This window comes from Mytilus californianus, unplaced genomic scaffold (genome assembly GCF_021869535.1).
Source record: "Mytilus californianus isolate M0D057914Y unplaced genomic scaffold, xbMytCali1.0.p SCAF_1, whole genome shotgun sequence".
Classification (NCBI taxonomy): domain Eukaryota; kingdom Metazoa; phylum Mollusca; class Bivalvia; order Mytilida; family Mytilidae; genus Mytilus; species Mytilus californianus.
Window position 1 is genome coordinate 36201218 of NW_026262581.1, and position 25377 is coordinate 36226594.

Sequence of the window (25377 nt, forward strand, 5' to 3'; positions counted from 1 at the left end):
TATTAAATATATGCTATAATTTATGCCGGTCAGTGAACTGACCTATGGCTGACTACACGTATGTGTACTATGATATATAGACTGTCAGAAATAATATAATACTAGTATATAGACAATATGAAAGCCAGTTGAGCCAAGTGGAGATTTCTCCCATATTTCTCTATATGCAGTAGCCATTATAATATAAATGTTAAGTACAGAGTATAACTCAAATGGTTGCTCCCTTATCTAATTATTAACATGTACTCTTGAAGCATCAATAAAATATGAAAACTTCCTTTAGTCTTGCCCATCTTCTTTGGTTAACTAGTTTCAATTTGGTAACTTTATTTCGAGTTCAAACGAACGTAAAACAGAAAAAATGTAGTTAAAATTACCACTAAGCCATGCTGTCACAATGATATATAGACTATATATCATTATTAGTTCCGGTATATTGAAGATTCGTTGGGATCTTAAACGTTTGTGAGTTTGTTTACCATTACGATTAATGAAAGATATTTTGATCATACTTTTCTAAAACACAAACAAACAAACAGAGAGTAAAATAAATGACATGTCTGCCGAAAAATTGATTTAAAAAGATTACCGAAATTAGAACTTGAAAAAACGCAAGTGATTTAGAAATTTTAAAGCTCTTTCCAGGGGTTAAAAATCACTAACCACCAAAAGAAAATTGTAACCCTTGAATAGCAAATTGGGCTTTCCTCTAGTCCACTTTTTTCACCGCATAACAATTTTCAACGTAATAAGCAATAAAACGGCAATTTTTTTTACCTTTTTCCTTTCTTTTTATATTTGTTGGAGGTCCCGTGCCGATTACGGGAATGTTGTACTTTTAGCAGACAAACCGGATATTGACCCGGTTTGACGATCGTGGCTTTCTTTGATTGGATATTAATTACTGAGTTGTCAACAAAGATTTGGCCGGTACACGTGAAAATGAAGACTGTTATCATGGTGTTTAAATGTTGTTAAATATACGATATCTCCTGCCAAGAGCACCGAGAATCAAAAAAATACAATACTTAAGTTGAGTCTTCCTCAAAAAAATATTTCATAGAGAGAACCATCAGCTGCTGCTTTGTGTCATTGTGATTGCACTACCTCAGAAATGACAGTTAATCGCTTGACAGTCTTCAGCTTATTTATAATAAGTTTAATCAAATATGTGGCTCTAGACAAATGTTCAGTATGCAGGGGAATTATAGATAATTTTGATGAGGTAAAATAATTAGGTACAATCTTAAAAACTGTAGTTTTCTTCAGTAATTAGAATGTTGCTGTTAGTCATGTACAAGAATAGTCACTACATTTGTAAGAACAGCACTATTTCAACATGTAAAACATATTCCAAATAATCAGAGACTGTGCTGGGCTTGGCCAATGTCGCAAATTACGATTTTTTATTTCATCTGGCAACAAAATATGGCTGATATTTCTGGCACCAACATTTTCACTTCTTAACTGTAACCACAGGAATCGGAAATTCTATCAATAAAATTCTGTAAATAATAAAGTCGACTATCAATAGAGCTTCTCGTAGCTCTACGAGAAGCTCTATTGATAGTCGACTTTATTATTTACAGAATTTTATTGATAGAATTTCCGATTCCTGTGATAAAAGTATTAAAAGTACTCGAAGTAAGGACGAATGTTTAAGCATAACATAAACTGTTTCAGTGTTAAATTTATCATAATTAATTAAATATAATTTGAGTACATATATAATTATTTATTTTAATGTAATTTTGATTTTTAGATTTGTATTATTGAAAAAGAGACATAATTTGATATTGTATAAAAAAAAACTGATATTAAATAATTAACACTTGATAAATTGTGTCAGAGTTCATTTTATTTGATAGTTACATAATGGGTTTCTATTGAATATACACCTGTCTCGGAGACATAATTTCACAGTGTGACATGTATATTAGGTTTGAATTATTCGATGACCAGGTAAATCACGAACATGTTATAAATAATGAGTTTTAATTGACACCTTGTAAACAAGAAGTTGTCACACCACAGGTGTCCACACTCTTTCCAAAAATACAATTCATAAAATGTATAATTTATTAATATGGAAAAAAACTTAATTTATTTGTTAATTAATTGTTAATCATGATAGGCTTTGTTTTTTATTCTTGATATTTATAAATTATTAAAATTTTATTTATTTTTATATTCCTCATTTATTGGGCTTTCATTGAGTTTTTTTTCTGTAGGATTGTCGGTAAATGTTTGATTTCTAAGTGTTGTTTGACAGTTTTATCATATAGGATTGCATTGAGTTGTTTTTTTAAATGATTGTCGGTAAATTTATGGTTTCTTCATGTTCGAAGTGTGTATTGAGAATTAATATTTAAGAAAATTACAATTAATTTCTCATTTGAATAAAGCTTCATTCATGTGCAAGCAATATGGAAAATTCCGATTTTATTTCGTGGGATGACAATCTTAATAGTTACGACTTAGATATACTCCTAGTTGAATAAACTGATAACGAACTCTTTGTTGATAGTGAAAAGGACGAAAACATAAGCGAGAGACCCACCAACAAAAACAATTGACAATACTGCATACATAGATGGATATGTGTGTCCTCGAAGCAACAAAAAATCTATAAAAAAACACAGGTCATACATCAAAGCAACACGGAAGACACTATTTAAAAAGTATTTTATAACCTTGTTTCCACGAGACAATCATTTGTAGTGGTTTTTGTCTTTTAATCATTTGTAGCGGTTTTTGTCTTTTTATTCTGGGGTAAAGAGATGGCAATTTAAAAGTAAGATTGTTTATGTGTATACATATACAAATCCTTGGTGTAAATAAAATCTTTTATTATCAAATATATATATATATATATATAAAAGTCTAAATTGAAAACAACGTTCAAACCTATGATTGCGTTGGATAAAAAACACAATTTTTATACGTGTGCATGTAAAACAAATTTCTTGGTAGAGGGGTCTAAATACAGCACAAACAACAATTTCCAAAAGACCAAAAAAAGTGAAAAAGTCTATTTTAACAAAACGCATTTGACTAACATGACTAACAGGTCGAACAACTGATGTTCTTAAACCCTGCTGACTGCCATTGGCGATTGCCAAATAAATTGATCACCAGATCTAACAAAATGGATCTTAATATTAATTAAATACCAAACAGAAAACAATAATCTTGTGGAAAAGATGATATACCACAAACATATATATATATATCTTTTGCAGTCACCATTGAAATGTCCTCAATACGATTTTAATTTAAAAATGAATTAGGTTCATGTTTTGAACGAGAAGCGTAGTCTGAAACGACAACAGATGCATATGAAGCTCATTCATAATATTACGACCAGCAGAAGGTTTCCTTTACTAGGAAAATTTTACTCCTTTTGTAAATTTACTGCATTCGTTCATCTTTGGCACCCTAAAAAGAAGAAAAAAACAATGACTTCAGAATAGGAGAAAATAAACAACTTTGCTATAAACAGAATGAAAAATGAATAAAATGTCTAACAAAATGCAGGCTATAAATTTCATAGTGCACAAAAAAGAAGGACTGATTTAAGGAAATTTGTTCATGAACAATTTCAATATTTAGCCAGTAAATAAAAAATTTCGGGTATCAATCAGAAAAAATCGCCACATTGTTGGTTCAAATTTTACGAAAATAGTCTTATTTTCAGTCACGAAATAACATTTGGGAGTACTTTTGGCCCATAAAATTATATATTTATTAGCATATTTTTCAAGTTTTAAGAAAAAAATTGGGAGATCAAATGGTTTCTACGGCAATAGGTGAAGTAAAATGGGCCGAGTTTTAACTTTGTTTGTATTTGATTAATCTCATCATTAGAACACATTTTATCAATAACAAATTATAAGAATTAGTTTTTTGTAACTTTTAAATATACTTGCATGCTTTAGCTGTGAAAGGTATCGGCATTATCCATTAGAAAAATCGTGAGGCGTAGAACCTTTTACACAACAATACGGGTTATTACCCATAAATCCATCGGATTAATCGGCTTTCCGGTGGCCACGTCATTTCATTGGCTGTTATATAGATAAAATTGAGAATGGAAATGGGGAATGTGTCAAAGAGACAACAACCCGACCATAGAACAGACAACAGCAGAAGGTCACCAACAGGTCTTCAATGCAGCGAGAAATTCCCGCACCCGGAGGCGTCCTTCAGCTGGCCCCTAAACAAATATATATACTAGTTCAGTGATAATGAACGCCATACTAAACTCCAAATTGTACACAAGAAACTAAAATTAAAAATAATACAAGACTATAGACTCTACTAGAGTTGCGAATCTCTTGTATTATATGTCTCTGATGGGGCACATTACGTTTTTTACGTTTACGCGCTGTTTTTTATTTCATACTCGCACAGCATTTTATTACATTTGCGCACATTCATTTTAGAGCTAACACAGGTAAATCTATTTAAAGATAATTCATTATAAATTTCTCGAAAGTTATTAACTTTGAACATATTTATATTTTTAAATTATGAATTTTTCATTTTTGTTCTAAAACAATGATCATGGGAAATCCTGTTATCGCTAATGACATACATGGTACTTAAATGTGAATATTGAATAGCATTCTTTTTTCATTTTACTGAATAGTAAAAGAACGCACAAACATGGAGTTTCGATTGTCAGAAACAAATCCGAAAAAAAATTTTACATATCGATAGAACACTTTTATTCTGCCTTTGAAATCTTTTACGGAGCATCACCATGAAATATCCCCTACCATCATAGTGATGCACTACAAAAATTGCTAAGATGGGATAAAAAGATCTACAAATAGAAAAAGGAGAATAATTTTACCTGTTTATTATCTAAATTTACCTGTTTTCCTTGTAACATGAAGGTGTCTGAATGTAATAAAAAGCTGTGTGCAAACCTAATAATTTTTACGTGTCAAAGTAATGGTAACGAGGGCAAGCGTAGTGCACCGCATTAATGATCTTCAAAATGAATTCATACAAATAGACTCGGTCATTTGGCTTTTCATCATTTTGAATTAAAATTTTATACAACATGTTTACTGTAGTTTCATGATGACAACGTAATTACAGAAGACAAAAACTATTATGAACTTATCAAAAAACATTGTCTTTCTTGAATTCCATTAAAAATGTTAAATTCAGACGTATTTTGTCTTTGTCTGTCCTCACTTTTGACAATAAAATAGCATGCCTGACGACATTATTTGTTTTACTTCTACTGTGTTTAATCTTCTGAAGAATTTAGAGCACACCCAAATGACATGACATGCCGGGTGGCCATCATTATTTTTACTTCTGCTGTGAATAATCCTCAGAAGAAGTTGGAGCACCCTAATACAAGAGAGATAATCCAATTATATTTTTTCCTAGTATTGAAATACCTACTTCAGATCTGTCTACATACTTCTGACTTTAGGACTTATAGGTTTAGAAAGAGTTGTGGTGCAAAGTTAATAGGTCTTGGTAGGTTGTTTGAGGCTTGGGTCATCATGTTCTATAATTTTTTTTTTATACAAATTTTCTCTATTCTGTACAAGCATTCATTATTCTCTATTCATTTTTTTACCATTTCTCTCTATTCTTTATTTTTGATTTTAAAACATTTTCTCTATTCTGTAACATATACAGGCCATAAGCTAATTATAAGGACAGGAACATTGATCAATAGATTTATATATAAGTCTCATTAGTCCCTGTTTTGAGCCAAAGCCTTAAAGCCCTCAAAATCCTAGCTTAAACGCTGGTGTCAGTGAACCTGTTTGTTTTGTTCTTTCACAGAAAGAAAGAAAAAACATAAACTAACAGGGCAATACATTACATGACAAATCATCCCTTATAGTTAAATGATGTACAGTGCAAAAGAAACTTATATTGAATGTGGTTTCAATATGTGTAGGAGAAATCAAGACTCTAGCTGGCTGTAAAGTTGGCTCTAAGTTTTCCAATCTGGTGACAAAATATAGCAGCTGGTGATTTTGCTGGCTCCAACTTTTTCAAGTTTTTAGGAGCCAGAGCAGCCCCTGAATAATTATGACGTCTTGAAAAGCTATTTTGATTTTTTGCTGTGACACCCACAGGCACTTGTTTCTATCTATGGGAAGGTGAACTATCCATATGTAGTACATGGACATTCAACAACACAGAACATTAATTTGGGAATTTGAATCTAATTTTAACTTTGATGATCGCCATAAACATGATAAATGAGCCCACTTAAATAATAAAGGAACTGTATCAATTTTGTTTTCATAAATATTTAATATATGTGCTTTCTAAGCATATTATGTATTGAATTTTTTCATATAGTCATATAAATAAGGAAAATAAACTGCTTATACATTGTAACTTCATTGATTATTTTGCAATTTATACAATTAATTTATAATATTGAGCTATCGGTTCATTCAACCTATGCCAGCATCTTCAAATTTAGGTATAAAATTGTTGGCAAAAATATTGGCATAGGTTGAATACCATGAATACAGATTAAGTGTTATAAAAAAAAATAATTAAGAAATAATTCTTTCATGCCATGCTCTATCATTTGTCTATGCTCATCTTAACATAGGTAGGCATTATATTTGTCAATATCTTTATACCGTCTGTCTGTCTGTCCATCTGTCTGTCTGGCAAATCAGTTTTCCACACTTTTTCTTCGTGCTTGAAGATATTGATTTGATATTTGGTATATTGTTTTATCATGACAAGTTACAGATCAAGTTCAAATTTTGTTCAGGTCTGATGATTTTGTTCAGAGTTATGGTCCTTGGACTTAGAAAATTCACTCAAATATTCAGTTTTCCGCACTTTTTTTCGTCATGCTTGAAGATATTGACTTGATATTTGTTATATACTTTACAAGTCCATGACAAGTTATAGATCAAGTTAGCATTTTGTTCCAGCACAATTAATTTTTAACAGGTAGGGGACTTTGTATTGCCATGCAAAACTCTCAGAATGCTTGTTTTATTTAATTTTCTAGCGAGCAAAACCAAAACAAATGTCCATTTTGGTTTCCTGCATTGTTCAAAACACAGCTGGCGTTGCAATTTCAATTGTGACGTCAATCACGTGCAGCCTATGTTTCATTGGAATTAGAACATGGTTTTGTTTCCAAAGCGAAAGAAGAACGTCATATTAGAATTGGGGGCCAATCAATTTACAACCAGTTTAAACTTACCGTTTAAGTGTACTCAAAACTATTTTTGTTACTTGTAATATTATTAAAGTGAAAGGAAGCAACTCTATCTTTAGTATTAGGAATTAACATAATGAAATATTGAAAATTAAGGATTTTTGTTTATAAACATATATGCATAAACATGTAAACTAGTATCTATTTGATGATATTTGAAGTAGAACTAGGTCAAATGTACACAAACGATGAAAAGAGTACTATTTAACATCTGCTCCACATTGAAAAGTGTGTTTAATTCACAGTTCAGTATTTATGAAATCATTGTGTGTATATATATAAATTTGTGTTACATGTACTTCTTATTACAATAGTGCTATATTTAGCATTTCCATGGATTCTAATATATACAAACATTTTTTTTTGTAAACACTGACATGTGAATTAAGTACAATTTTACAATGTTCATTCCTACATATGTCTCTGATCATACTGTAGGTACATGTAAAGTGTTTTTCTTCTTTTTTTTCCTTTTTTTTTTACTGTGCACTTTAATATTGACATTTGGTATATACTGTATACATGGTATATATATATATATATATATATATATATAAGTCTAGAGATTTGCACAATGATACTTATATAAGATGGTATTATACGAAGATGTTGTTATTAAATCGTGTTGACAAATATTTCGGCTTAACAAATAGCCTTCTTCAGTGTCAATTATTTTAACGTTTGTCAACACGATTTAATAACAACATCTTCGTATAATACCATCTTATATAAGTATCATTGTGCAAATCTTTAGACTTATATAATTTTTTCCTTATCTGCACAGTATTGTCTATTCTAGACGATCCGGTACATAGTAAATTTGCTGGTTGGTCCTTTTTATAGACTTCTATATATATATATAGAGTCTATAAGAATCTACCAACCAGTAAACTTAATAGGTATTGGATCATCAAAATTGACAATACTACACAAACAGGGAAAATTATATGAGTCTAAAAGATTGTGTAACAATACCGATAAATAGATGGAAAACAAAACACTAAAAAGTGTTGAATATCATCGCACAAAGTTGGAAAAACTGAACAGATGATATAAATTATACAATAATTGCAAATATTTCGGCTCAACAAATGGCCTTCCTCAGTGTTAAAAGTTTTAACAATACTGATATATAATGTATAAGGTGTAAACATAGATCAGTAATAATACAGGTAAGTTTTGGTCGATTGATTTTAATCCAAAATCCTGAATATCATAATATAAACATTAGACTGTAAATTTAATTATTTCTTTCTATTGATTCCATCTGGATGGAGGACACCCAGTATTTTTATCCAAAACTTCTCCCGATTCTCTCTTTGCCTATTTTTCCATGTACAATCCTGTTCGATCACAAGGATCTTCATGTGATCAAAATCTTTCAGATTGTGATCTGGTAACCTGAAGTGTTGGCTGACAGGAATATACGGACACTCAAGAACGTAAATCACGTTTGAGCTTTTGCAGTTGACATTGCAGAAGTGATCTTCTGCAATGTCAACTGCAAAAGCTCAAACGTGATTTACGTTCTTGAGTGTCCTATATGTGGTCTCCAATATGTTGGTGAATCTATGCAGCCATTTCACAAACGCCTTAATGGCCACAGGAGTGACCTCACAAAAAAAACGTATATTCCTGTCAGCCAACACTTCAGGTTACCAGATCACAATCTGAAAGATTTTGATCACATGAAGATCCTTGTGATCGAACAGGATTGTACATGGCAAAATAGGCAAAGAGAGAATCGGGAGAAGTTTTGGATAAAAACACTGGGTGTCCTCCATCCAGATGGAATCAATAGAAAGAAATAATTAAATTTACAGTCTAATGTTTATATTATGATATTCAGGATTTTGGATTAAAATCAATCGACCAAAACTTACCTGTATTATTACTGATCTATGTTTACACCTTATACATTATATATCAGTATTGTTAAAACTTTTAACACTGAGGAAGGCCATTTGTTGAGCCGAAATATTTGCAATTATTGTATAATTTATATCATCTGTTCAGTTTTTCCATCTTTGTGCGATGATATTCAACACTTTTTAGTGTTTTGTTTTCCATCTATTTATCGGTATTGTTACACAATCTTTTAGACTCATATATATATATATATATATATATATATATATGCAGCTTAAAAGCATGTAGTCTGATTAATTGACATATTAATTGTTACAAATATCATATAATATAGAAAGATATTTTCTAAACAGTACATATCTGGCCTTTCCAAATTATAAAATTTCAAAAGCGGTCTGACATATTACCGCTCATACATATTATCTACATTAATATATTTATGCCGCTACTCATACATGTCATATGGGCTGGGTAAATTGTAATTCTCTGTACATTTAATTTGGCAGTAGAGCACTTCTTTGATAAAAGTTAATGCACGTTTTAGCTTAGAGACTCAGCAACATGTCATAAATGAACAATTCTGATGTATTTAAAAAAATCACAAGTTAAATGGGTATTTTCACTTTTTTTTAATTCTTTTTTTTATTTTTCATTCATGTTTGTTTTTTAATTTCATATTTAGAACAACAAAATTTTGCAAGTATTTTACCATACAGAAGTGTTCTATTGTTTTGTTTTTTGTCTTTTTTTTCACAACATAATTTCGCAATTATTTAACTGTTGTTTCTAATTCTAAAGGAGTAATTTCTAATATTTAAAATACTGACTGTATTTTACCTGTAATTTATTATTAATGGTTATAACAACACCGATTGTATTTTGTTTGTTAGCATACAATGTAGGTTGAATATATATTTTTCAAATGTTGGCATAAGTTGAAGACATCGAGCTATCTATTGTTTGTCAACAAAATTGAAGTAGTGATCAACACCTGTAAAAACATATGTATGTGTCAATTATGACCCCACAAACAATAAAACTACTTGATCATTAATTTTTCACCTTTTTTTTTATTATTAATTGAAAATTTGCACTTGGTTAAGCATTTTTTACAAAAACAATGTCACATTCTTTTATGCTATCAAACAATACACATGTTACACTGCTCCAAGTTCAAGTTCCAATTAAAATTATTACATTTAATATACATATATTTAAAAAAAAACATAATTTTCACAAAAAGTAGCTTTTTTTATGTACGGACAAAAAAGTTTATAAAAAAATCTTTAATATCACAATATACAATGTAATCATATGTAATCCAAAGTAATCATGATTGTTTTAAAGAAAAGTAATCTAATGATGTAATCAATTACATTAAATTATATTAGCAAAGTAATTGAAATTTAATCTATAACATTTTAAAGTAATCGACCCCATCCCTGGTGTGGGAATGGTACCAGTCACTAGAGATTCGGAAAAATTTATTGTCTTTGTGGGAGGGTTCATAGGATGACCCATTAAAGCCTTAAGGCTCACTTCGAAAGGGGCATTTCAAAGCAAAAATACACTTCTTCAGCAAAACCTGGTGTACAAAATAAAGTCAACTGTACTGGTTTTATCTAGCTAGAATAGGACAAAATTAAATTTTAGACAGCAAATTCATTAAGAAATTGTTGTCTCTTTTGTTCAAATATAAACAATTTCACACCAGATATAAAGTCATCAATAATATTCAATATTTCAAACCTTTTTTTATTTCAATTTTTAAATTATTCCAATCTTTTATGGCATTTTAGTGAAAAGTATTGGTCATTGTCTGATTTTGATACATGTAGATCGAACATAAAAGTTATTAGTTGAATATGAGTATGTATGTACATGTATAAAGGCAATTCAATATTTGTAAATACATTTGCATCTGATCCATTCTTTCAATATATTTGTAGGGTCTTAAGAAAACTGCTAAGGCCAACTTTGGTGGTGGTAATACAAGATGGGAAGAGAAAAGTCTAGGAAGTTATGCTACAAGGTTTGTAGAAATATGAAGTGTAGTTTCAAGTACAGCAGTGTATATAAAATTGGGACATTTTAAGATATGGTATGATTGCCAATGAGACAACTATCCAACAGAGTCTAACAAAAAGTAGAATAAAGCAACTATAGGTCACCATACAGCCTTCAACAATGAGCAATTAAATGAGTTAATAAGTAGTAAAAAAAGCTAGAATTTTCAGTTTGGACTAAATTCAGATAGTCATCTTTAAAAGATTCTATTACTTTTTCAAATCAGCTAGGATTTTCATGAAACTCCACAGCTATCTCAATTATCATGATTATATATCGATCTTACAAAATGCCAGGTTATTTTGTAGTTTGATTTATTGCTGTCAAATTTAAGTATTTAATTAATAGGTACCTATCTGAATTTAGTGGAATTGAAAATTCTAGCTCTTTTTTACCTATTAATTTAATCCTTAAATTGGACAGCAACAAATCAATTCTTGACAACATTTTTTGATTTTTACAGTGAACAACATTCATGTTCAGTGAAGTGATTGAATAATTTATTCATTCTCACTGTTTAGAAATTTTGTTAACACACATGTAATAGTCATCATGTATATTACAATTTAAGAAACAATTTTTTGTGTTAGATTTTCAACTAAAATTGAAATTTAAGTTATGATATGCTATTGGAAATGGATTTCTTATGACAAAAATTAATTTGTGTGCTAACTTACCTGTGCAAAACTTACTTTTTGTTAAAAATTCACAAATTTTTAGAAAAATCTTTTTGTGATAGGATTTCAATGTTATCTTTGTGTAAAAATTGTGGAAAAAATTAATTTATGTTAAAAAATTGTAAAATTTGGGAAACATCTGTTTTTGCTAGGGTTTCAATGAAAATTGATATGTAGGTATAATATTCTTTTCCAAAATCAATCCCTATGTTAAAAATGATTGCTTGCCCATCATTTTGGAAAATTACCACCAAAATACACAGTGCTTAGATTATAATAAATTAAACTTCTATTTATGAAGATCACATCCAGAATTAATTGTTTTTAAGTTAACTTTTATTTTTCTATTTTGCAGTGAGACAAGACTTGTGGAAATTGTTGAAAATTTGTGTTCTAAAGATATTAAAGAGGTAATTTGAAATTAAGATAATGTAACTTATTGTCTACATACATGAAACAGATAGTTTAGCATGGAATGCTTGATGTTTAGCATGGATTCTTTGCCAAAATGAAAGGTTTTGTTTCAAATCTGTTTTCCAAATCTGTAATCAAAAGTTCATGTGTTTTCTGCCACCAGTAACTTGTTCGGAAATTCAATAAATATATATAAATAATGGCGATGTTGGGTGTATATCAGTGACACAGCAATTCATTAACAAAAATAACAAAAAAACATGATCTTGAGAGCAACATACAGTCATACAGTTGTTAAAAATAAACAAGTGTGATATAAAATCTTTTGAAGCTAGAATGAGATTACCTAGAGTACCTAAGAGTGAATCACCAGCATTACATTGTGAAAAATGATCACCAAAAAGTCCAAGAGTGATTCTGTGATTCTGTGTTTACCGTGTGTATTTTTCGAGTATATTTCCTAAATATTATTTGGTTGATAAGATTAAAAAAATATTTGATGACTTTTAACGAAAAAAGCATAGATATCACATTAAAAAACACTATCTGGATGATTTAGTGTTTAAACTATCATTTGTAACAGATCAGTCAAAGTAGACTAAAGCACATGTACAATAGTTTGTTTAATTTTCCATTGAAAAAGTGTGAGGGTATCTACACATACACCACAGTTCCATATCAACCATCTGATTGGTTTACCAGAAGAATGGTCATGTGGCGTATGTTAGATACCTCACACTTTTAGCCAGAACCTACAATGTAACATTTTCTTTCCTGTAATACTTTTCAACTCTAAATTTTTGCTAAAACTATAGTGTTGGGTAGTTGTCTCATTGGCAAATACCCCATATTCTTTCTTTTTCTTAAAATAAATACAACAATGAATTTTAATAACTGTATTATTTAAAAAAAATGTAAAACAAGAAGCCACATATATAAATCCTCTGATCGTCGAGAATGGCACACTGGTAATTTCACTACCAAAAAAAAATGCATAAAATTCCATTATGCAAATATTTCACTACAAAAAAGGATGGAATTCCAAAATGCATATATTCCTTTGAATAAAAGACACCACATAATCCACAAATTATGAAATACTGAAATAATCACAAATATATTTAACTTCCACTATTAAAATTGAACACACATCCAGTGAACAAACTTCCAACGCCTCCTGCAGCACTTTTTGATGGTTCACGATTTTCTGTGCGATTCTGAATTTCTGTGCTGTCTTCATGTTTAATTTTCTTGCAAATGCTTTCGCTCGGTTCAAGGATATTTGAGATATCCTTTAACATCTCATTGGAAGCCCTTTTATATTTTCTAACACTCTCCACTGACCTATGGCCTGTTCTGTTCATGATTTCTTGTTCTGGGACTCCTGCCTGGTATAATGTCGTGGCACATGTCCTTTTACCAGAGTGGTTAGTGAAATACCCATCTATTCCGGCTTCTGCACACATGGTTTTCGTTGATATTAGACAATTTGTTGACCCCTACCGACTGTTCACCGAACTTAATACTTCCTTTATCTAACGGTCTCCTGTAAAAGGCTGTTCCATTTAAATCGCGTACAATATTCAAATATTGTTCATATATCTTAAAAAGTACTGGATTTTGTAGATAGTGTTTTAAGTTTTTGGCACTTAAGTTCTGCTGATTGAGTCCACCTGAAAAAATGAAGTACTGACATTGAGTGACATTTAAATCATACACTGAACAAAACTAATTAATGAAATATGAAACAGTTTTATATTGCCTGGATTGGGTAAAATGTAATAAGCATACACGCTACGCAAGATATAATATACCCGTTTTTACAATGAATTTGCATAAATGAAGCACCTGTTGTAGCACGGACCTCAACGAAGACACCCGTTTTTCTAAAAATCGTCAGTCAAGTATTGTGACCAAATTACACAAAAGAACGAATTAAAATACACAAGAAAGGAAAATACTTAAAAAATGTAAGAAAATTAAACTGACCTTTGTATGTTTTGTTGGCTCTGCCCTTGAATAATATATAGCTTCCCGTCTGATCCTTTCCCAGTTCGAACTGGTCCACGGACAGATTCCGATGCTCATCTACACCTCTGAATCCAAAAAGTTTACTGTTATAGAAAAACATAATATTCATTATAGCTTTAGAAATGGTACTCCCAAGCAAACCCTTTTCCCAGAGAGTGCTTTCTGTTTCCTGGCTTATCGCCTCTGCCTGTTAAGTAGTGGTGCCTATACCCTGTTTTGTGAGTTCGGTCATGCGTGCGCTTAAAGAACGTCTGAAATCATAAAATACACAGTCTTTTTCGTCCAAAAAGTTCATATGCACACCATTCTCTCGGTGAAATCTCAGTATGCCAACGCATAAAAGATATAATGTCTTTGGGGGATACGGCTTACCATCTTTTCTTCTGGTCTCTATTACAAACTTGCTAAGCCACTGATTTACATCATTGGCGGTAAACTGTAAAAGTTCTGGAATGGCACAATAATTACTTTTCATTCGCGCAACTTTCCAGTCGTTAAATGTGGCGACACTCCAAGTAGTATTTTTCCGTGTATTTCTGCTTTCAGTTGACTTAACTAACTTATCAATATCAATATCTTCCACAAAAGAATAGCGTGAATTCTCGTTACAATTCACAGTAACAGCCTTTTCCAATTCTTCAATAATATTATGCGCCATAAGGGGAACCTGTGTAAGTTCAAAATCTGGCAAGTCATCCATTTCAAAATCCACTTCATATTGGTCCAAAGCCTGAGAAAGAGTTAAATCCTCCAGCTTTTCGAAAGCAGTATTTTCATTTTCAGCATCTTTGCATGTTTGTGATAATGTTAGATCGTCTATACTGTTGTCCCATTCAGGAATTACATTCAAAAAGTCAATGTCACTGATCTCCATTTTTGCAGCCATTTCAGACGACTGAAACGCGCAAATTGATAATTTAGCGGGAAAGGCACTTTTCATCACGTGATATCAGTTAATTGTGACGTCTAATGAACTTTGACACATGTCATTTACCAAATTAGAAATTTGATTGGGTATGTGTAGATACACCACAGGATGGACTAAATTTCACTCGAAAGCAAAGCTTTCTCGTGAAATTTAGTCCCTCCTATGGTGTATCTACACATACCCAACACTTTTTAATTTGGTAACTACAAAATGTATAACAATGACCACTATCCTGGGCTTATTTATTATCAATTACTTTTAAAAGTGCTTATAAGCATATGAAATGTATATCACTTATCAGATAGTTCAAAAATACTGTGATGCATGAACGGGTATAACCATGATAAAGTATTATATAGATATAAGAAGATGTGGTATGAGTGCCAATGAGACAACTCTCCATCCAAGTCAAAATTTATAAAAGTAAACCATTATAGGTCACAGTACGGTCTTCAACACGGAGCCTTGGCTCACACCGAACAGTAAGCTATAAAGGGCCCCAAAAAATTAATAGTGTAAAACCATTCAAACGTTAAAACCAACGGTCTAATCTATATAAAAAACGAGAAACACTTATAAACCACATCAACAAACGACAACTACTGAACATCAGATTCCTGTATGTATGACTGGTCTAGATAATTTTTTGCTCTTTTATCAGTTTGACATTGACACTTGCATTAAGATACCAACTGGCAAAATGCAATCTTATTGTAAGGCAACAGTACGGCCTCAACAATGAGAAAACCCATGCCGCATAGTTGACTATAAAAGGTTCTGACATGAAAAATATGAAACAATTCATTTGAGAAAACTATCGGCCTAATTTATAACAAAACAATTTACGAATAATAAATATTTAGTTTGTTGTGTAAATTACGAAAAATTTTGTATTTTCAGTTTTCAATCCTTTCAAATTATATGTATTTTTTTTGTTTCTTATTTGATTCATATTTAACAAAGTCATCAGGTACTTTAAGGAATGCAAGATTATTATAACTTCAAGGACTTACTTGCAAGTGAAAAAAAAATAAAACTCCATCAATGCAGTTTGAACACTAGAACACATGTAACATCAAAACAGTCTTTTTTATTTCAGATATGCTTTAAATAGCTAGATTAAGAATAATTTTATGTTTTTAATGAATTTCAGTGTCATACCATGGTAGAAGAATATGAAGACTTATTAGAAAAATTTTGGTTTAACCAATTTCAAAAGAAAAGAGATGCAGATTTTTTCCAGTGGTTATGCATAGAAAATATAAAAGGTAGATATTCAATACAATATATACTTATTCATTATTTACTTGTTTTGATTTGTTTTTGTTTGCATCTATAATTGTTATAAAAAGGAGACATACAATTATCTGATGTAACATTGGGCTGAAAAAATTATTACAGGGTATAATATCTCTATAAGAAAAAAATATGAGGAACTTGTCTATAGATTTGAAAATTGACTCAATTGTCAACATTTTGGTTGCAAAGCCTTTGCCAGATTCTGTTCTTTATTGTTCATGTTGTTAGTAGTTGTTAGACAATTACAAAAAATGATGAATTACAACAACTGTTTTTGATGATTTAATGAAGCCTTCTTCAGATTCTGTTTGTTTTTAGAACTTTGCATCAAGTGCATTGCTTTTGATGTTGTTTATATCATAAATAAGGACACCTTTTTTTGTATGTCACATCTACCACTACAAAAATGTACCAGATTAAACTAATCCGTACGAATCATGTGTCATGAGGCTTGCATGCATAGTGTAGTTTGTTAACATTTTCATTATGTAGTTTGGACTATCTAGGGAGTAGTTTGGAAAAGAAAATGATTTCCAAATATTCTTCTTGACATCTGCTTCTGATTTATGTCCGTACCCGTCCATACATCCCTTTCCCATGTTATCACATGAGCAGTAAAGATATGAATACAAAACTAACGACTCAACACAACATACCTAATTTATCAAAAAATCAACCTTGAAATTAATACATAAACTCACCACAAATGATAATAAAATTGGTCTATGACTATAGCTAACATCTATGAAAATCTAAATACAGCAATTGAGCTTGACAAAAAAAATCCCTTTCTTCTTTCAAAATTTGTACATTTGTACATTATCATTTTTAGCTCACCTGTCCATTTAAATCAAAAGACTTCTTATAGGAGTTATTGCCCTTAAATGACAATTTTTTTACATTTTGGCATAGTAAATTGAGAACTTTAATCGACACAGAGAACTTTATAAAGCAAAAATGATCAGCAAGGGTAGATCCACAAGATTTAAAATTGCAAAAATTGTTGATTGACTCTTTATGAGTTATTGCCCTTAAATGGCAGTTTTTACCAATTTTTTTGCATTTTTTCTTTAAAAAAAATACTTTCCCAGGACTTTGATCTGTAATAATAAGATAACATTGTTTAAAGTTATTATATATACGTAGGTATTTCTGTTTGAGGTAAACTTTCATATTTTGATTTCATAGTTGATAAAAAAAATTGTATTTTTCACTGTTGAATGATTCCTGCTCCCACAGGATTTTTCCTTAAATTTACAAAGAAAATTTAACTACATAAAGAAGATTTTATTCCTGCATTCCAAAATAATCCATTTCACGCTTTTACTTGCATCGTAGGTTTTAAAAAAAAAAATTTTAATTTTATTTCAGTTTGTTGTCCAAAGAATACCTATGGACCATCATGTTCACAGTGTAAAGGAGATAAAGATAGACCTTGTACGAGCAATGGCAAATGTGATGTAAGTAAATAAATGTACATGAATAATAAAAAGGATGTCAGAAATCAAAAAATATATTGGACAATACAATAGACCACTTGGTCTATGGAAATGTTAATTATGTGAAAAGTTGTCTTGCAAGTATTATCATGCTTACAAAATAAAGATGATCGTGACAAAACTGTTTATATGAGCCGATTTATCAGATTGATTGTTAGTGTTGAACACCACTTTCAGCACTTTTGACTTTATCATGGCAGCCAGTTGTTTTTGTTGGAGGAAGCTGGAGTACCAGAAGAAAATCACCTATATTTGGCAGGAAATTTGGCAATCTTATTTAATTAAGATTGGAGTAGAACACACCTTTCCAAAGCAGGATTCAAACTCACAACCTCAGTACTAGTGTTGACAGGCTAGTGATCCCTGTAAATGAAATACTGAGGCCGCAGATTTATTATATTATGCCCAGTGGTTTTTAGCTCACCTGGCCCGAAGGGCCAAGTGAGCTTTTCTCATCACTTGGCGTCCGTCGTCCGTCGTCCGGCGTCGTCCGTCGTCGGCGTTAACTTTTTACAATTTGAACTTCTTCTAGAGAACCACTGAATGGAATAAAACCAAACATGGCATGAATGTTCCTTATGAGGTGCTGACCAAGTGTTGTTACTTTGTAGCCGATCCATCATCCAAGATGGCCGCCAGCCGGGGGACTTAGTTTAACATAGGACCCTATGGGAAATGCATACAAATGACTTCTTTTAGAGAACCACTGAATGGAATGAAACCAAACATGGCATGAATGTTCCTTATGAGGTGCTGACCAAGTGTTGTTACTTTGTAGCCGATCCATCATCCAAGATGGCCGCCAGCGGGGGACTTAGTTTAACATAGGACCCTATGGGAAATACATACAAATGTCTTCTTTTAGAGAACCACTGAATGGAATGAAACCAAACATGGCATGAATGTTCCTTATGAGGTGCTCACCAAGTGTTGTTACTTTGTAGCAGATCCATCATCCAAGATGGCCGCCAGCCGGGGACTTAGTTTAACATAGACCCTATGGGAAATGCATACAAATGACTTCTTTTAGAGAACGACTGAATGGAATGAAACCAAACATGGCATGAATCTTCCTTATGAGGTGCTGACCAAGTGTTGTTACTTTGTAGCCGATCCATCATCCAAGATGGCCGCCAGCGGGGGACTTAGTTTAACATAGGACCCTATGGGAAATACATAAAAATGTCTTCTTTTAGAGAACCACTGAATGGAATGAAACCAAACATGGCATGAATGTTCCTTATGAGGTGCTGACCAAGTGTTGTTACTTTGTAGCCGATCCATCATCCAAGATGGCCGCCAGCCGGGGACTTAGTTTAACATAGGACCCTATGGGAAATGCATACAAATGACTTCTTTTAGAGAACGACTGAACGGAATGAAACCAAACATGGCATGAATGTTCCTTATGAGGTGCTGACCAAGTGTTGTTACTTTGTAGCCGATCCATCATCCAAGATGGCCGCCAGCGGGGGACTTAGTTTAACATAGGACCCTATGGGAAATACATAAAAATGTCTTCTTTTAGAGAACCACTGAATGGAATGGAACCAAACATGGCATGAATGTTCCTTATGAGATGCTGACCAAGTGTTGTTACTTTGTAGCCGATCCATCATCCAAGATGGCCGCCAGCGGGGGACTTAGTTTAACATAGGACCCTATGGGAAATACATACAAATGTCTTCTTTTAGAGAACCACTGAATGGAATGAAACCAAACATGGCATGAATGTTCCTTATGAGGTTCTGACCAAGTGTTGTTACTTTGTAGCCGATCCATCATCCAAGATGGCCGCCAGCGGGGGACTTAGTTTAACATAGGACCCTATGGGAAATACATACAAATGTCTTCTTTTAGAGAACCACTGAATGGAATGAAACCAAACATGGCATGAATGTTCCTTATGAGGTGCTGACCAAGTGTTGTTACTTTGCAGTCGGTCCATCATCCAAGATGGCCGACAGCAGGGGACTTAGTTTAACAAAGGACCTATGGGAAATACATACAAATGTCTTTTTTTAGAGAACCACTGAATGGAATGAAACCAAACATGGCATGAATCTTCCTTATGAGATGCTGACCAAGTGTTGTTACTTTGTAGCCGATCCATCATCCAAGATGGCCGCCAGCGGGGGGCTTAGTTTAACATAGGACCCTATGGGAAATACATACAAATGTCTTCTCTTTATTATAAGAGTACCACTGAATGGAATGAAACCAAACATGGCATGAATGTTCCTTATGAAGTGCTGACCAAGTGTTGCTACTTTGTTGCCGATTTACTGTTCAAGATGGCCACCAGGATATTTTATTAAATAACGGGACCAATATTAATCAAAATTTGGCCTCAATCATTATTTGGGTATCTGTTATGATTTTTATCTATCTTTACATGATTTCTAAAACCAAAGTAGAGTCAGGTGAGCGACACAGGCTCTCGAGAGCCTCTAGTTTGTGGAAGCTATACTAGATAGAAAAAAACTGTTTTTGCAAAAATTATCAGCATGAAAAGATTTACAATTAAGTCTATATTGCCAAAATTGTCAGTTGACTCCTTGAATGACAATTTTAACCATTTTTGGGTTTTTTCGCGTATGCTATAGTAGATGGAGAGAAACTGTAAATAGCAAAAATTATCAAAAAGACACGATCTACATATCAGTCAACATGCATTAAACCGTTAGATGACTCCTTTCAGGATATATAACCTCGGAGGATGACATTACATTTTTGGGGTGTTTTTGCTAGAAACTAATTGAAATATTCTCATTACATTGTATCAATTTTATCAAATTAACAGGTGAGTGATACAGCAGCCCCTAGTTTAATATTTAAAGTTGAAACACATAGTTTAAGTCACACACATTCAGGCATATCCAAAATTTCTTCTTGGCAAAAACTATCCTTCATGTCCTTCACAGTTCTTTTTCTAAATATGATGGTATATTTACATAGGGAGAAGGCACAAGAGAAGGAACTGGGAAATGTAACTGTGATAGTGGTTACCAAGGTGATCTGTGTGATGAATGTAAAGATGCATACTTTGAAGAAAGTAAAAACGATACACACATAAAATGTACAGGTAAGAGTAAATCAAATTACAGCCTGAATACTAAGTTGTAAGCTTGTGAGCATCTTTTTGGTGCAAAGTGTTTAGTCAATAGGTAGAATGTACAGGAATTAGGGCTTTTTCTTTTTCTTTTCTTTGTTTTTTTTTTGGAATTTGAAAAGTTTATATAGTTAACTTTTATAGTTCCAGAGATATGGTTTATTGAAAATAAAAAGAATATAGTTTTAAGTGTATAGAATGAACATTAAAATAAGTAGAACATTAAAATGATCACTTATTAAATCAAGATTTCTCAATCATCTGTCCTATTAAAATGCCAGCATTTACCAAAACTTATCCTGCTGATCTGATATCATGCCATCATATATATTACATTTTGTACTCTATATTGTGGCTGTACTTTGGAGAAGATATCATCCATCAATGTCATAAACAGAACAGGAAGACTCATACTGACACATTGTTAATATAGTCACACAAATGTTACATGAGCATCACAATAATATATTATATACATAGTTGACCCCTAAACTATCTAATACAATTGTTGATGACTGCATTGTAGCTTGTCATGTGTCATGCAAGTCCACATGTTGGGAGGCTGGTCCTAAAGGATGTGATGAGTGTGGAAAAGGATGGGACCAGAATGAAGAAGAGGGTTGCAAAGGTAAATAATTATTCTTCCACTGAGTCGGAAAATTGATTATAATTCTTGTTCAAAAATTGGTTCAATAGGTGAAATTCATTCAGAATGACAGTAAGAGTGACATTTCCTTTGATTTTGTAAACCAAATCCTTAACTTCAATATGTATAATGCTATGTTTAAAGCTGAAACATTTTCTGATATATATATGTAAAGCCGAGAAAAGATTATGTCAATCGGTATGGTTGTGTCTACAAATGTTGTTTCATTTTAAACTGTTTATCAATGGACAATTGTATGCATTATAAATCCAAATAAGAGGTTGCTCAGCATTCGTTGAAATTGGTCAAACATGCTTTAACGTGAGCAAGTATTTATGTATGTGTGAAAAAGTGTGTTTGCGACAACTGTATATTTGGGAGACATTGTTTTTGTAGTGAATGAATCAGTGATATTTAATATACCTCATGCTTCAATTTCATCAATTTATCTTTCTTTTTTGGGTTCATATCTTGGAAACTTTAATAGAGCTTGGAAACTTCATGTTGCTCTTCACAATTTAAGGTTGTAATACATCCTTGGCTTTCAATCTTTTGATGTGAGCCTTTTTGATGAAGGTTAATCCAGAAAAATGTTTTTTGGTTGCACTAAATTCATAAATTGTCATTATAGAGACCTGTAGGTTACACTTTGTAATTACAGCTGTTTCTGAACCATGCCTCTTTCGGGGAGAAATTTAATGTTCATAGATATTTTGTTTTGTTTACCTCCTGGTTCCCATATATGATCTTTATGCTTCATCTCGTAGAGACACAACTTGAGAATGTTACCAGTTTAAATACACATTGATAGCGGCCAAATTGAATTCTGAGGAAGACCCAAAGTGAAGGGAGGGGTAGTATAGAATTTTAGTATAAGTTTAAGCTCTTAGAAGTTCGAGGCATATAAATGTTGAAAATATGCTGCACATGTTTTGACCTTTTAATAATATAGTAGTACATATAAACTTTCCATTCTAGGATATAATTTTTTACGAAGCTTCATAGTAAAAGTGGCACAGTTTTAGCCGTAAAAGGAGTTCCTATGGGAAATTGCATTGTCTATATTTACAGAAGTGCAACCTATCATCATGCTACTTGATGTTGTCTTATACTTAAATGAAATTTTCTGCTTCAAACAACCCACTGATTTTTGTTAAATTTCAAATGATAGTAATATATTTGAATGCAATATGCTCTAGTGATCACATAGGTTTTCAATTTGAACTTTATTATTATTATTTATCATGTTTATTATTCCATTGTTGTGGAATCTGCTGTGCATTTAAAATATAAAACACTTTAGGCAATCTTATGTATTTTTATGCCAATATTTATACATTTTTATACCCCATTTATGGGCATTATGGTTTTCGGTCTGTGCGTCCGTTCATCCGTTCGTTCGTTCGTCCGTCCGTCCGTCCGTCTGTCCCGCTTCAGGTTAAAGTTTTTGATCAAAGTAGTTTTTGATGAAGTTGAAATCCAATCAACTTGAAACTTAGTACACATGTTCCCTATGATATGAACTTTCTAATTTTAATGCCAAATTAGAGTTTTGACCTAAATTTCACGGTCCACTAAACATAGAAAAATGATAGTGTGAGTGGGGCATCCGTGTACTATGGACACATTCTTGTTTATTCAATCATTTGCATCCCTGGTATTTAATTTTAGATATAAATGAATGTGAAACAGATGCTTCATGTGAACATGGACAGTATTGTTCAAATACACAAGGCTCATACCATTGTGCAAGTAAGTTTTACCATGTACAGTAAATTACAGCTCAGGTGCTTTTTTTCATTTCCACTTGTAAGTATTGGGAGTTGGAACAGAATTGACAAAACTTCTAGATGATCATCCCATGAATTAGATGTGTCAACTTTTTTTCTATCATTATAAGACTTGCACATATAATACCTTTTAAAAATTAGTTCTGTTTTTGTTTCTATATTAAAAAAAAAAAGATAGATTTGAAATACGAGTGACAGAAGATGGAAGTTTAAGGTGGAAATGACAAGACATATCTGAGTGAAGAAAAAGTACCAAGATTAAATGTACACGAAATACTTTATTCTGTTTCACGAAAGAAGAAATCGATATAAGCCATGATTTATAATTTACACATTATACTGACCTACATCTATTAAACCATCTTGATATTCAACAGAAGTAACCAGTACCCATTGTGTTGCAAGCTTTTTAATTTATTCTATCACTTTTTTTCTAAAACTTGAACATTATTTATGTTGTTTAGGAATTGCAAAGTTAAAACTGAAAAGCCTTTCAAATTTGATGAACAAACACGTAGATTAAATGATCAAAAGATAGCATAATTAAAGTTTTTATTAGAAAATGACAAAAATTTGTAAGTGTGAAATATTGAAAAATAACTAATTGCAACGGAGGTTTTGTTCATATAGACAAAAACGCTTGCAAATTAGTTAATCAGTACTTGAATGCATTCTATAATTTCAGGTCCAAAAACCATTTGAAAATTGACCAAAATTTATGTATTTTCTTCAAAATGTAAAGAAGTGGATTTTTTATGACATCATAACTGCATTAATAGTGAAAAGATGGATCCTTTACTTCATGTTTGTAGTTTTGATTTACCTTAAATTTGAAATACGCATCAACATAAATCTTAAATTAAAAGTTCAATTTTTAATGATAAGTGAGACCAAATATGTACTTTGAAATACATGTAATAAAGAGAAAACATAAATGTAACAAACTTTTTATTTGTTTATAGTACTATAACTGGAATATAGAGTTTTATGGCAACTATCCTTGCATGGTAATTGTGCTAGATTTTATTATTGATATAGATTTTTTTATAATTTATCAAATCAATTCAGAATTAACTTGTATGGTCTATTTGTCTTAAAAAAAAATTTATACATAAAGAGTATGACCAGTCAGGGGACTTACTTAAATGAGTGATTTTCGAAATCACTGATTCAAGTAACATTATGTCCATAAAGGTTGGAAGTAAGAGTTGTCTTTCTTTAATAATCACCTATTTAAGTAGTACAAATTAATCACTAAACTAAGTGATTTAATTTTATTGTACATTTGTAGCTTTAAATATAGAATACTAATGATCCAGGGACTAATTATGTTGCTAAAATTATCAGAACCAACATCTGTGTTGATAGGATGACTGGGTCATGTCAGGTGATGACCTTGTACTAAATCTAGGATAATGACATAAAAATCACTTGTTTAAGTATCATACCTCAATTTCCTTCCAAAATATCACTTCTTTAAGTATCATTATTTTAATAACCCCCACTAATTTCAACACCCCCGAACAGTGAAATTTTGATCGCGAACAGTAGAATTTTGTTACATAATCTATAAGATGAAACCTTGAATTTTACAGATAAAATACTCCCACTGCTGGGAAAAATCTGTTAAGAAAGTATCAGTTCATTATGCAAAGCCATTTTTATAGCATTTTTTCAACTAAAATAGAATTTGCAGCTAAATGATTGCATCAAAGGCATAAACCTTGCTGCTTAAAAGAAGCAAAAAGTTCATTTTTTTCAATTTTACTAATGAAAAGATATTATCTTAACCTGTGTTTAAAATTTTGGTA

The 25377-nt window shown here is 31.7% G+C and overlaps 1 protein-coding gene across 2 annotated transcripts in view; it reads left to right on the plus strand.

The window, feature by feature from the left end:
* Positions 1-904: 904 nt before the first annotated feature.
* The window catches only part of LOC127702370 (cysteine-rich with EGF-like domain protein 2), a 40428-nt gene continuing 15955 nt past the window's right edge, over positions 905-25377 (plus strand). For both annotated transcript variants that reach the window (XM_052206533.1, XM_052206532.1), the window contains exons 1-8: positions 905-1225; positions 11053-11135; positions 12203-12257; positions 16374-16488; positions 17891-17979; positions 20977-21103; positions 21657-21758; positions 23448-23528. In XM_052206533.1, the coding sequence (XP_052062493.1) occupies positions 1115-1225; positions 11053-11135; positions 12203-12257; positions 16374-16488; positions 17891-17979; positions 20977-21103; positions 21657-21758; positions 23448-23528 (763 nt within the window). In that variant the 5' untranslated portion in view covers positions 905-1114. The remainder of the gene's footprint in view (positions 1226-11052; positions 11136-12202; positions 12258-16373; positions 16489-17890; positions 17980-20976; positions 21104-21656; positions 21759-23447; positions 23529-25377) is intronic.